We start from the raw sequence: 15,301 nt of genomic DNA, 5'->3' as shown, positions 1-15,301 counted from the left end.
CGTATAGAAATAAACCCAACACACAAACCCAACCCTAAAACCCAACCCTAAAACATATCCATGCACACCTTAATTTAAACACATTTATATACATGATAATAATATAATAATTTTATATTTTAATTTCGTTAACTTTCCTTTTATTTATGAATGTGTTTAATGTAATTATCATATTTATTTAGTGCATAAACAAACTTTATAGCAAGTAGTAGTAGAAACGTGCCGATTTCTGGATATTATTCAGGTTTATTAAATTAGGTGTTTATTGATTATATTTTTTTTTAAAGAATTTTAAATTTATATATAGTTGTATAGTATGTTACAGTTAGTGGTTATTATTTAAATGTATAGTTTTATCCTATTATCCTAGTAATATGATAATTCGTTATAATTATACGTGTCGTTACCTGCAAAAGTAAAAAAAAAAAAAATTATAGTAATTTTTTTGTTAAATTTTTGACAGTTAGTAGTAAGAGATTAAACATATATAATAACTGATGTCATCAATTTCAAAATCAAGGAAAAATAATAGATATAAGAATGAAAACATCTTTTTCTTCTTTTTTAAGTGTATTTACATTTAATCCGACCAAATATTTAATTTAACTAACTATTATTTACTCTTTTTTTCGTGTACAGAACATTTTTAATGGAAGTTACTATTTATAACTCAATCATCTAAGTAAGTTTACATGTTCTATAACTTTCAATTAATTTTTATAAATTTTTAGTTTTTTAATTCTTAACTAGTTTATAATTACCTATTAGCTTATAAACTATAAATAAACTAGTTTCTTTACCCTTTTTCATTCTCTTTTGATGAAGCCTAGGTTTCTAAAGAGTATATTAATTTTCTCACTGCACACCCACCACGTAATGACTTCACCTTGTATGACTAAATAATTATAACTTTTTTATGGACTTAAATTCCAATATAATTGTAATCATTATAGTTTTCATAAAAAAAAATACTTTTGAAATAAATCACACATATAAGCAGTCATTTTTTTTTTTTTGCAAATACAATTCATAGCCTGCGAATGTTGGTTGCCTTCATTGAATGAAGAGATTAAGTCAAAATTGAATATGTGTGTGTGAAGGAATTGAATTAATATATATCTCAATTATTGCAGTTGATTTTTCCGTAATAGTAGAACATAATTTACATCAAATAATAGCTCTACTAAGGAGGTCCAAAATTTGATTTATTCAACAGGACGCCCTGAAACGTATATATAGCAGTACAGAGACCAAAGTCTAATAAAAACTAATTATACTATATATGACAAATTTATTATTAAACGTTGGTCAAGTCTTACACAAACTATTGGAAATGTTGGAGACTAATATTCCTTTATACTAGTATGACATGACACAGGATATAACAAAAGTAAAACAACATTAGTTAACCGTAACAGTCAAAAATATGTATCTCATAAAGTTCTTCATGATATATATATATATATATATATATATATATATTATGAAAAAAAAAGTATTAGAAGTACTCTAACCCTTTTTAAAAAAATACTCACATATTACTAACCTCTCCCATAACTTAAAATCTAACAATGTCAACCATAACAAAATAGACTCTTTAATGAAGTGATTTACTAAATTATATAAATATTGTAATACATTTTTTTTTAGGTTTGGAGCAAAATAATTTAAATGAAATGAAAATGAAGTTTTTTTTAAAAAAATATTATAAATAGAAAATAAAATGTTTATAGTTTTTTTTATAGATATTCTTCTATTTTGATTTTGAAGATATTTGTTTAGGTTATCGTTTAGATTACGAAACGATTTAGGTTTGAGATTACTCTATTAGAATGAAACTTGTTTGTATCTTCAATCGTATTCATTATTTCTTTGGTTACTCCACAGAATTATATATATTTATGCATACTCCTTAAATATGTCAACTAATTTTTGGCCTTTAAGTATTTGTTGTTGGCAATATAAGATTGTGTTGATTTGACTGATCCACATCAATTCATGCCATTCTCAAGATATAAAATATGAAAAAGCAATAGCACATTCATGCCGCTCGTATTAAACAACTAATTAACAACTGCTTGTTAAATTTAATGGCTTTTCTTATATATGAGAGAGCATGCATACCTGTTTTCTTGTATATATTATACTAATATTCTCTTTATTTTAATAATCATTTGGTAAAGATTGGAATTCAAAGTCAGTTCATTTCATAGAAGAGAAATTAAAATAGGTGACGTGCTGGTAGGTATTAATTAGTAAAATTCATTATATGACTCTTTGGGTACTTCCAGTGTTTGATTTATGGACTAGTGATTAGAGTGTCCATTAAATTATCTCCACCGTGAAATAAAATCAGTGATTGAGCTTTATTGAAACAAACACATTGTTTCATTAAACACAAATTCAATCCTATATCCTTTTCGGAACAATCTCAATTTCCATTAGTTTTGTACAGTATTAGCACTATTTTAACTTGCAGTGCCAGCCTACAACCAAGACATGAAAAACAAGTACAAGAATGTTGATTTCGACACTACTTTCGTCTTCCCTTATGAGTTCTCTTAGACGATCCAGGTTTGTGGCATGTTCAAAGAGTCCTCCTAGACTAACATCTTCACAGTATATGCTATTTGTTAGAACTAAATAGCTTACATCAGTCAAAGTTTTATTATAATATTTTGATTATTATTATATTTTTTTTATGATTATCAATAATAATATAATTAATAAAATAAAAATTAATATTATTATATTATTAAATATTATTAATATTATTAAATAATATTAATATTATTAAATATTATTAATATTATTAAATAATATTAATATTATTAAATATTATTAATATTATAAATAGTTTTAATATTATTAATTTTATAATATTAATAATATGTATACTTATTAATTATGATTATTATTATTTATAAATATTAATTATGATTTTATAATTATTCATATTATAATAATATTTTTAATATTATGTATAGTTTATAGGTAATAGAGATCTGCGGGTAAAATTTTGTAAGTATTAAGATCCGTTGGTAATAATTGGTAGGTAATGTTGAATTTACCTACAGATTCAGAATCTGTGGGTAATATCTGTAGGTAATGTTGAATTTACCTACGGATTAAGATTCGTAGATAATATTGATTTTTTTTTTTGTAGTGTGGGACTATCAATAAATATATAGTCTCACACACGAATTGACAGGTTTCGGTATGAGGGGTTGTGTTAAAGATCTTACATCGACTAGATATAAAAATATTTCATAGTATATAAGTAATTACAAATCTCACTTTATAAGCCGATTTTGTAAAGTTGAGTTAGACTTAAAATCCACTTTCTGATATTACCTTAATTCATCTTATCTACTCTTCAAAATTTTGTTAAAATAATATATTTTAATTTCTTATCATCATATTTTAATTTATGTAATTTATATTATTAGTAAACTCAAGCTGTCTTATTCCAAAAATTAATTTTAATATTCAACACCTTAATCATAAACTAAGTTAGACTATGTATATGTTGTTTTTCAATCAAATGACCTAATAAACTTATAACTTTTATCCACAATATTAAATTAAATTTATTCAGTATATTTTTTTAATCCTTTTCATTTATTTTCATTTAAGTTGAAACAAAAATTAACTTGAAAGTGGACACAAGGAACAAAATTAAGAAAACTAAAATAGATCAATTTTTATTAAATTTAACACTTAATTATCATTGGTTAATTTGGAAAGTTCAGAAAGTGAACCACTGCACAAAGAATCAACCTAAAATAATACATGCAGCTTAAGTTAATGGAAAAACATTATTATCAAGCATTTATGTCAAGCAAATAAAATATATTACTAAATTACTAAAAAAAAGAAGAAATCAAGGCACTTATGTCAAGTCCAATTTATTACAATAGATAGAAAATGGTAAAATGTAGAAAATAAAATATGTCAAAAGTCAATTGAAAACATAATAAAAGTATAAATGTAATTACAAAATATGCTGGGCAAATCTTCTTGTGTGTATATACTATTGGAGTAATTTCAAGTTCATGTGAATTGTATTGAACTTTTGATACTTTTGTGCTATAAAATATCGATGAAAACTGTAAATGATTAAAATGTTGAACACTTTTTTATATTGTACCGTTTTGAGTGGGATAATCATTTTATCAATTTGGGAATTTTATAATTATCTTACGTTGAGAAATCTTGTGAGATAATCTGATGAACAAATTACCAACTAGATTCCACAGAACAGCAAACTACCTGCACCTGAAGACCAGACGCCCCCTCCAACCCTATGAATGGTTACCTTCCTTACACTCTCAATCTCACATTGATGCGAACTCTAGAGCCAATTGGTCACCCACCCAAACTGGGTTGAACCTAAGACGCCCTTCTTAAACCTGCTACTACCACCAAGGCAACCAAAAAGACATCTACAATTACTACCTCTGCTGCTAAAAAAGCTTAACAGGACAAGCAAACCCAACCCCTGGTAGTGGTGCTTACACACCCATTCCTTCCAAAAAAATGCCAATCCACATGTAGCTGAGAGCACCTTAGCCTCACGGTATACACTAGGATCAGCCTTGACTCTGCCAGCTTAGAGTACTGCCAATTCAGAGCTAAATCCACCCCCAACCACACCACAACAGTACTGTCCCTACTTCAGCACCAATCTGCAGGTGACAAACCAGCACCAAGGACTACCTATTACCCAAAACTTTTGATGCACAAAACAGGGTTCATGTGCCAATCCGAAAACACATAGTGAAATGAGCCTACTCTATTTTTCATCCACAACCACGATTTTAATTGAGCCATTTGAAAAATCTCTTTTGCATCTACTACCCCTTACTTGAAAATAATATAATTCCTTTGCTTTCATATGCACCGCACAACTGCAGCCCACGTACCTTTCCAAACCAAATTATGTTTAAGAGAGACTTGTGGCAAGACGAAGCTCTCGAAATGGCACTTGACTTCTTTATGTTGGCCAAACACAATCTAAATTCATCTAAAACATAGCGCCTACACCCGTTGAGCAATGATACACTCTACAAAAAGATATGGTGATGAGTCATTTGCAGCTTGGCACATCACGCAAGATAAGGGGGTCACCACGCCTCTTCTAGATAAGTTTGTTCTTGTAGGAACTCTATCCAAAAGGATCCTCCACGCTATTGTCAACACATTTGGGAAAACTTTAGATTGCCAAAGCAGCTTGAAGATGCTTTTATGCTACTAGCTTGATTTGATAGGTGAACATAGGCAGATTTCATAAAGAAATCCCTGATGCATCAACTCCCCACACCTGGACATCCTTGACCTCCCAATGCATTTGTACCCTAGAAATCAATTTAAGCATTTCATCTTCTTGGGTAGCTTTCCATTGGAACCTAACTCTCCTCCAACTCAACCTCCACCTCCATTCGGAATCTTCCCACCCTTCTACCTCACCCACCTTTTTCCCTTGGCCTAAGGATAGAGATACGAGAGTGTTACCATTACACTAAGCATCCTCCCAAAATCTTACCTTGTACCCTCCTCCCACTTTCCATTCTATTGCTCCTTGGAACCAACTCGCTGCTTCACCCTCTCCGCAACTTTTACATAAATCTCTCCACCACCAAGTTTGAAACTTCAGACTAGCCGAATCACGATTAGAGCTTGTGCCATATTTAGATACAATAATATCTTTTCACCTCCCTTTTTTCCTCATTCAAAAGTCTCCACTTCCATTTAGCCAAGATAGTAGAATTGAACTTTCTGATGTCTTTAATACCCAACCCACCATCTTCTAGGGGTTTACATAGGTTTTCCCAACTCACCCATGAGATGAAACTCTTTTCCCTTCTCCAACCCTACAAAAATCTCCTTTGGACGCAAATAATTCTATTATACACCGACTCCGAAGCTTTAAAGAAAGATAGGTAGAAAAGATGTATAAATGATAAAACCACTTTGACCAAGCATAAACTACCGACCAAAGATAAGAAACGACTCTTCCAAGCGCTTAGTCGAGCACTAACTTTGTTCACAACTGGCTCACAAAATTGTTTCTTCCTCGGATTACCTCCCACTTCTAGCCCGATGTATTTAAATGGTACACACATAAAAGAACAGTGTAAAGACTTGGCATAAACCTCAAGAGAATGCCTCTTGGCATTAATACCTATCAGCTTCAACTTAAAGAAATTGATTTTGAGGCCAGACGCCATCTCATAACACCTTAGAAGAGTCTTCAGAGACATTAGCATAGGAAAAGAGTATCATTTACAAATTGGAGCACACATGTTTCGACCTCATTGCAACCCACTTTCACTCCTTTGAGCAAGTTAACTTTGGTCGCCTGTCTAACCAGCCCAAATAAACCTTTAGCAACCACAATGAAAAGGAATGGGGCTAACGGATTCTCCTATCTCAACTCTATCATTGGGTTGAACTCCTTAGTTGGGCTACCATTAACAAAAACTGATACTGATGTAGACTCCAAGCATCCCCTGATCCACATGATCCATTTACTTTGGAACCTCAACCTCGTCAACATATAATAGAGAAAATCCCATTTGACTGAGTCATATGCCTTTTCATAGTGCACCTTCAAGCATAACCCTCTCATCCTTTTCTTCTAGAGCTCCTTAACAACCTCATTTGCTAGAACACTATCTAACATCCCTCTATCACTCAAAAAAGTCGATTGACTTTCATCGATAACCAAAGGGAGCACTTTCTTCATCTAATAGGAAAAAACCTTTGTTATATTTTATAGAAGGAGCTTATAAGCGAGATAGGTCTAAATTGATCTAGCTTTAAGGGGTCCCTCACCTTAGGCACAAGATTTATAAAGGAGGCATTACATCTTTTGGGAACTTGCCTGAATCCTGAAACATAATAACAGCCTTGAGGATGTCATTCTTTAAAACCTCCCAATTATTCTTAATAAAGTTAAAGTTAAACCCATCAGGATCAGGACTTCATTCTTCTTCCTCTATACAGTTAGATATCATGCTCAAGCTTTTCTACAAGGGAATGATCTTGAAATCAATCTCATCAAGGCAAACACCATAATCAAGCATGGCTCTAAATCTCTCCACTAACAGATTCTTTGCTTCACCATGTAAGACCTTCGGCTCTTCACTCCATTGATTCCCAACCTCCACACCCTTAAGTTCATTCTTACAACCTCTCCATCTGATGACAGAATGATAGAACTTAGAGTTTGAGTCCCCGTGTTTAAGCCACTTAGATTGAGCTTTTTATATGTACATGAATTCAATCTTTTTGTTACACTCACTTAATTGACTTGCAAGATCCATTCTTTTCACCCTTGCATTACCCTCGAGGCCAAAAACATCATCTTGATTGTATAAAGCGTTAATTTTCTCCAAAATGCACTTTTTATTTATATAGAGTTATCACATGTTTAGAAATAGAGGTAGTATTAACATTTAGTTTAATAAATTGTGCTTAACTTAATGATATAATTTGCTTTTGTGTAGAAAAGAGTGACTTTGAACAACTTTGTTAGTATGTGTTGAATGTTTTTAATTCTGTGTATTTTGCTCAAGCAAAACAGAGTTTAAAAACAAGATTTTAAATTTTGGAAATTTTTCCACAAACAAAGTAAAATATACGGTAAATAATTTAATTAATTTAAATATATAAAAAATCTCACATCTCATTATTTAAATATTTTTAAAGATAAATATATTTATAAACTAATATTTTATATTTTTAAAATATTAATTCTTTTCTTACCATCATCATATAGTTTATAAGATTCAATAATTTTTTTTTACAAATTTATTCTAATTTTACTATAAAAAAATTATTAAATAAAAATCAATTTTAGAGATAAAAAATAATTAATTTTTATATTTACTAAATTAGATATTATTTTAGAGACTAAAATAGTTATTAATTTTAAATTAATTTCTATTATTAATAAATAGTTTTTAAATTGATATCTAATTAGTTATCAAGATTTTTCTACAAAATTTAGAATCTAAATAATTGGTAGTTGAAAACCTTAATAACTAATTAAATAAAAACTATTTGTTAATAATAAAAATTAATTTAAAAATAAATAATTTTTTTATATATTTTTCATGAAGTGAAATTTATATAGAAATTTTAAAAATTTGTAAGTGTTATTTCTTAATAGCCTCATTTATAAATTTATTTGAAATGATAAAAGAAAGTATGTAGATAAAAGTATTTTATGATTTTGAATCACACCATGTGGAATGATAGAAACCACTTTTTGAGACACATGGTTTAATTTCATAAGGAAAAAAGTTAGTTAAAGTGTTGTATATGGTACACGAAATTAGAATAGCTAAGAAGCATGTGAAATAGTGTATTTACTTAGGAAAAGACAAAAACCCAACCCTGAGTTGGTAATTAGTTAAACTATATTATTCTAACTGTAAATAACTTGTCCGAATACATAGATGGGTGAGAAGAAAAGGTTGGTTTCCTGGGAAGAAGTTTTGTCAAAGATATTGGTTTCTTCATCTTTGCGTGGATTGTTGACAAATTTTTTACATAAAATCTATCCATTGAGTTGAGAATTTGGAATAATCTTATCTTCAAACCTAAATGCTGCTTTGTCTTTATTATCTCTAAACTAAGCTTCAAAATGTTGCCTTGTACCACTCAAACTTTCTTTCTACCTTTATCATCACCCATCCCTACTTTGCAAGATATTTCGAGCACCAATATTTTAAACCAAAAAAATAACTCACTCAACTCCAATTCTTTCTTTTTTTCGAAACCAACTTTAATTCAATTAAAATAAAATAAAAACAGAAGAAAAACCTGTTCTTTCTTTCACAAAAGAAAGAGAAAAAATAGTATAAAAAAAGGTTGTGCTGTGTGCTCCACGTCAAAGAGGTGGTGGAGGTGGAGGAGGATAACCACTGGTATCTGACCACGACGAAGGTGGAAACTCTGACCCGCTACCACCGTCTCCTCCGCCGTGAGGCTGCTGTCCCGGCGGCCGGAAAACTCCCATTTGCTGGCTCGAAAACAGAGGAAAGGAAGCAGAGGATGGTGCATACGCAGGCGGTAACGGCGATGAAGAAGATTGCAGCGCTGCCATTTGCGAATCATAGAACCACTGCTCGAGTCCATGGAAATCCCCCGTGCTCCGCAGCAGCAGAGAATACCCCCAGTAGTCTCTAAGCAAATCAGAGGAGCTCTGAAACGGTGCTCCCTGCATCACCGCCGGAGAATAGCCTGTCACTGCAGGAACATCACTTGAGCCTGCGAGTGCGGTGGCGGGAAAATTGGGAAGGTGAGGAGGTCGAACCGCGGTAACGTTTTCGGGGAAGTTGAGTTTGGCTCTGTTACCTCTGAACCTCAATGCGGCTTCATCGTAAGCTCTGGCGGCAGCCTCGGCGGTGTCGAAGGTGCCAAGCCATACTCTCGCCGCTTTGTGAGGATCGCGAATCTCCGCCGCCCATTTCCCCCACGGCCTCTGCCTCACCCCTCTGTATCTCCTCCTCCTCTCGCCGCTTTCTTCCTGTGACGCACTCTGTGACGAACCACCCTCACCCCCACTCGCGGCAGCATTACTCTCATCTTCACGCGCTCTTTTCTGCCCAACCCAGCCCGAACCCGAGCCCGAGCCCGAACCCAAAAGAGCAGGAGACAAATCTGGAGAAGGCGCATGCATAAAACGTGACATCATGGGAAAGCCAGTAGCCGGGACCCACTCCGTGTTGGTCTGAGCAGAGGCAGAAGGTGACACCGCATGGGCTGGAACCGAACCTACAGTACTCCCTTGCACTGGCACATCCCTCGGGCTGAAAGTCTCTTCCGCGTCCTCTTCGCCGCCAGGCTCCGCCGCGAAGTTTCCCGAACCGGAAGATAATCCCCTCTGATGCGCCACCGTTAATAATCACGTGTGATTAGAAGGTTTGTATATTGATCCGATCCAGTTGATTATTCGTTCTGAGAAAGAAAGTTAAACACGTTATTGTATGTATATATAAGGATGGGTAAGAGAAATGGAACATGATGAGGAGCTGGCTAGCCCCCACAGCAACAGTGACCTTGTTGCGCCTCTATTACTCTACCTTCCACCATGCATACACATAATTAAACACGCTCCACTACCACTACCTTTCTTTCTTTTTATTCTTCCCAAATTCATAAACAACTTAAGTATCATAAACAAAAAGTCAAAAATAAAACTCTACCAATAAATAAACAAATATATATGTGGTTGCTGTTGCCGCCTCTGTGATTATTTTGCCATCTGGATTCACACACACCTAGAGAGATTTTGACTGAAAATGAAAGGAGGATGCAAAATGGAACTAACTATCTGCACTTTCTGCAAATCCTTGCCATTGTCGGTTTCCTTTTTTCAGATACACAGAAACAAGGAAACAGTGATCATCTTTGAGTTGAATTCTATGCCCAGTCAAAGAGAGAGAGAGAGAGAGAATACATATACATACTTTAATTATTTTGGCCTCTCCTACTTCTTATTAGCCCATACTTAACTCAAGGATCTGGTTGAAAAACAAACACTAAATAAACTCTGGATTAAGCCATGACTCACTCAAGATTTGCTTAAATAAGGTAAATATTAGATAAGCCTTAAGATGTGCATCACTGTGGATTAGGTTGGGAATCACTGCTCAAATATCTGTTTATATAATATGTTTACCATTTCACTGTCATTCAATTTTATAAAAAAAACGATATACACAATACTAAAAGTTAGATAAAATTATAATTCAAATTTTTTATCTATAAAAAAAATCATATTATATAATCAATTTATAAGATAGATATTTACCTGAGCTTATATATTATATGAAATGTTTTTTTATTTAGTTGATGCATTATTTTTAACACACCTTCTTACACTAAATCTACAAATTTACGTGAGAGATTATATATTTATTATATAAATAGTGAGTAAGTTTATAATGTTTAATAAAAAAAAATTCTTATAACTTCTATAAATGATGATAAAAAGAATATTAAAGTTGTCATTTTAAAATCTCGTGTATTTTAATTATTAATATTTATTTTAATCACTCTTGTACATAAAATCTATCATGTAAAACACACTGCTGTAACTCTCTGTTTTCAATTCTTACATATAAAAAGAACAATAGAAATGTATAATAGTTCTCATAAATGTATTGTTTGAAATTTAATTCGTGGAATTATATTTGAGAGAGTTGTTATCGCAAAGGAAATGAGGAATTGTATGGTCAAAACACGCATCTGGAACTCAGACAACAATTCCATGCATGATTGTATAACGTTGTTAAAATAAAAGCAAACAGAATAATACATCATTTGACCTAATATGTATACTAGGTTGTAGGAATATTAAAGAGGAGGGTGAGGGTTAAATCCAACATCTAAGTTAGGCATCAACTCCTTACCGAATTTTTGAACTTCAACGGAAGGTTTTTGAGAGGCAGTGTATGTTGCGCATGATCCAAACAAAGAGAATAAGATAGTGAAATTAAAAGGGAAGTTCATAAAACATAAAATGAAATTAGTTATAATTAGATGATATTAAAGTGGGAAGTAGTGAAAATTGTGTGGAGTATATTGTTTTAAACTCACTCTTTTGGAGTTGTATGGAGAGGTGAATATTGTGTGGTTTGTATTGTTTTAAACTAACTCTCTTTTGGAGTTATATGGATCGGTGGACCTTGTCCTTATAATGAACTCATCATTCAAAAAAGAATAAAGACAATTTTCTATCTCATTTGTTTGGATTGGTGTGAGGATCGGAAGAAAAGAAAGCAAAAATAAAATTGTTTGGGATTGGAAGAAAAAGAGTGAATTTGAATAGAAAATTTATAATAGAAGTGATAAATGTAATTCACAAAATTTGATAGTATATTTAAAAAATAATTTATAATAATATATAAAATAAATTATTTTACTTGATACTCAAATTTAAATGAATTAATTTTATTTATTATTTTAATATTTTTTATTTACAAAATATTTACTAGTAAAAAAAGAAAGTTTAATTATACAATTATACCATTCATATAATCGACTATATATTATTTTTCTTCACAAATTATAAAGAAAAGTCAATATATTTATTTTATCCTAATTTTCGTATAGATTCTAATAACAATCACATACTATATCGGTTAAATATCATATAATTATTTTAAAAAAATTATATCACCCGACATATTACATCAGTTCGTATGAACAACCATGTATTAGAGGAATAGAAATCACATAATTATTTTAAAAAATGTAAAAAATTAATTCTTGCTACATATTACATTGATTCATATGAAAAATCAATGTAATACGAACACTTGAATCACGTAATTATTTAAAAAGAATGTAAAAATATATTGCAAGCTACATATATTGCATCGATTCGTATGCAATATATAGGCTTTTTTTACTTTGTTCTTTCACGCTCATCATTTTTCGCTTCTTCTCCTTCTTTGCATCGGTGTAGAGGTTCCCTTTTTCTCTCACAGGTTCTGTTCATGTCTCCCAAATCATTGCATTTTGCATCCAAGAATTTCGTTAACGTCGTGTCGTCCTGCAGTTGCAGTCAGTGACTTTGAAGCATCACCACATGTGCTTCTTTGTAGTGTCATCACTACAATTTGTTCATGTTCTGCCACTGGTTTTTTCCTATTTTCGCCGCTGGTTTTATAGTTTCGCTGCTTCCATATTTGCTCTTTACATTGTTTTTTTCTATTACGAGAAAAAAATATTTTAACGATAATTTATTTTTACAATATTAATTATTAAAGATTAAAACATCCATTAATAATTAAATTATAATTTAAAATAGTTAAAAATTAAAATATTTGAATAGATAATATTATTTAGAAACTATTTTATAATTTTTTATTAATATAATAAAATTTATTTTAAATACCAATAATATTTTAGTTTATAAAATAATATATAACTTAATCAGTATAATAATTAATTATTTTTTTTCTAAAATTAATTGTTATTTAATAATTTTATTGCAGTGAATCTAAATTATCCAATTAATAAATTTTAATTAGTTATGCAAAATAAATTTTTATTAAAGTAATGATACTCAATTAGAATAATTTTAACACTAATTTTTCATAAGCAATTAAACTATTCCACCTAAAACTTGAAAAAAAAATCCAATGCAGCAAAAATACAAAAAGATAATTTATAAATTATTAAGTACTATAAACATCATATAAAAAAATTCACACATTTCTATAGCATATTTATATCTTAAATATTGAAGATTTTGAGTAAAATTCTTGACTATATATATATAGATAACATCCTCTTCTTCTAACATTATTTTGTTTTAAATGTGTTAATGGAGTTGCCAAAGCTTGTCAGAAATAGAGGAATAGAAAATTGTGTTTGAAGTAGAGAAATGAGTTTGGAAAAGTGTAGGTGAGATAAACTAATTAGGAAAGAGTTTAGGGTTATGCTAACTAAAGTTTAGGATTATGGCTAAACTTGGACAATATAAGCTTGTATTTCGGTTTCTAATTTCCATAAAAATTTTGGATTTTTCATTCCAAAACCCAATTTGAATGCATTCGCACAATTAGTTCCACATTTCCAAAAGGCAATTCCGCATTTGATTTTCCATAAGGCCATTCTGAAATTAGTTTTTCATAATCATATTTGGAATTTGTTTTCCATAAGGATATTCTGAAATTAGTTTTCCATAATATATTCGAGAATTGGTTTTTCATAATCATATTACTTTTGGTTTTTAACTAAGTTTTAAAATAATATGCAAAGTGAAATGGTCATAACAAGAGAGGAAGTTCTCAATCGAACTAGATACGACCAACTACATCTATTAGAAGATGTTGATTTTAGTTTAATATAATCTCATTTATTATTATTGTAGGGTATATGTCAAAGGATTGCAAAGACGTTGCAACTCATGGTGGATGAATGTGATGTCGTTGAAGGTACTCGTGCATGGAAATAACACACACAACCGTAATACTAGTTCGAGGAGGCACTGAGGAAAGGGTTGTGTACGTCAGGAGTCATTGATATACCATATGTAGTTTTTTATGTTATTTTCATATTCCTTTTTGTAATTGACAGATGGAAATGGTTTTAGTTTCACTGTTATGGAATTCATTGTTTGTTTACTATTTAAGTTAAAATGAGTTCATAATTAAATTAATTGGTATGTTCATAAGTGAAATGAATGTTTACATTTGCATTGTTTATAACTTGAAATAAAACATTTATAGATATCGTCTCATGAACATTATATGTGTAAAAGTTTGTGTCCTTGTTCTGCAATATGATAACCATGTTTGGACGGTTGGATAACAATGGTTATACCAAATATATCTATTGGTGGAATCGAGCAACCTTCTTCCATCTTAACGTACAATAGGAATTACAAATAAAGTTAAATAGTCCTTAACAACTTAATACAAACTTAAATAAGAACATGTACTTTGTAATTGGAGTATACCTAAATAAAATGATTTCCAAAAACGTCTCCAATTGCAATAATGTGATGGTGGCTCAAATCAAATGATGATTGTGTCCTTAAAGAAAAAATAGTCATTAATTATTTTAAAGACAAAAACAAAAATGACATTATACCGACATGCAATAAAATATCTCATATCCAAAATGCTCATCCACTTAATTGTACCTTCCCACAAATGAAAGAATTGATATATGACAAATACTTACTAAAAAGAGAAAATTTATCTTCCGAAAATCAAAATCCATAAACCAAAATTCCACTTCTAGATTCTATTTTCGATAATGCAATTTTCCTTTTCTGGAATGTAATTTCCGGAATGAAAAAGAATTCACTTTCTTATGTAATTTTAAACTACATAAAAATGGTTCCGAATTATTTTGAAGGTCTTTCTGGAATCCAATCACCAACACACTATCTTCATCATTTTCATCCCAAATCCATATTGAATCACACATTCTTAGCTCAATCACTTAATATAACCACCCAATCACAACCACAACCTCTAATGCACCTCACCATAGATCATACCTCCACATTCACATACAATTCTCACTCTATTTTATTTAACGGTTCATCTTACCTACAAAAGCTACTATTTTTCTTGTAATATCTAATTAAACATAATTTCATTTAATTTTGAAATATTTTTGTTACTCTACTAGAAGTTATTAGTGAGGTTCTGGAAGTTACATTATGAACCAATAAGTGCAAGTGAAATTAAACTGAAAAGAAATGAGAGTAAACACAAGGTTGAATGGTTGATTAAAGCAAAGAGTTTTGACCTAGCGAGTACAT

General features: G+C 30.8%; 1 protein-coding gene across 4 annotated transcripts; it reads right to left on the bottom strand.

The window, feature by feature from the left end:
* Nucleotides 1–8,772: 8,772 nt before the first annotated feature.
* On the bottom strand, nucleotides 8,773–10,652 carry LOC137830019 (ethylene-responsive transcription factor ERF110). 4 transcript variants are annotated; one of them, XM_090305308.1, is made up of 3 exons: nucleotides 10,482–10,652; nucleotides 10,218–10,381; nucleotides 8,773–9,969 (listed from the first exon to the last, which is right to left on the bottom strand). In XM_090305308.1, exon 3 carries the CDS (start codon nucleotides 9,704–9,706, stop codon nucleotides 8,900–8,902), a length of 807 nt encoding a protein of 268 aa, XP_090161434.1. In that variant the 5' UTR covers nucleotides 9,707–9,969; nucleotides 10,218–10,381; nucleotides 10,482–10,652; the 3' UTR covers nucleotides 8,773–8,899. The 4 variants fall into 4 exon arrangements, with proteins under 4 accessions (XP_090161434.1, XP_090161435.1, XP_068493199.1 ...); XM_090305309.1 differs by lacking the exon at nucleotides 10,218–10,381 and having other exon boundaries at nucleotides 10,482–10,647; XM_068637098.2 differs by lacking the exon at nucleotides 10,482–10,652 and having other exon boundaries at nucleotides 10,095–10,239.
* Between the last annotated feature and the right edge of the window lie 4,649 nt (nucleotides 10,653–15,301).

Source organism: Phaseolus vulgaris, chromosome 7 (genome assembly GCF_051622355.1).
Source record: "Phaseolus vulgaris cultivar YP4 chromosome 7, ASM5162235v1, whole genome shotgun sequence".
NCBI classification, from domain to species: domain Eukaryota; kingdom Viridiplantae; phylum Streptophyta; class Magnoliopsida; order Fabales; family Fabaceae; genus Phaseolus; species Phaseolus vulgaris.
Note: the sequence above shows the minus strand (reverse complement) of the source record. Positions and strands in the feature narration are given on the sequence as shown.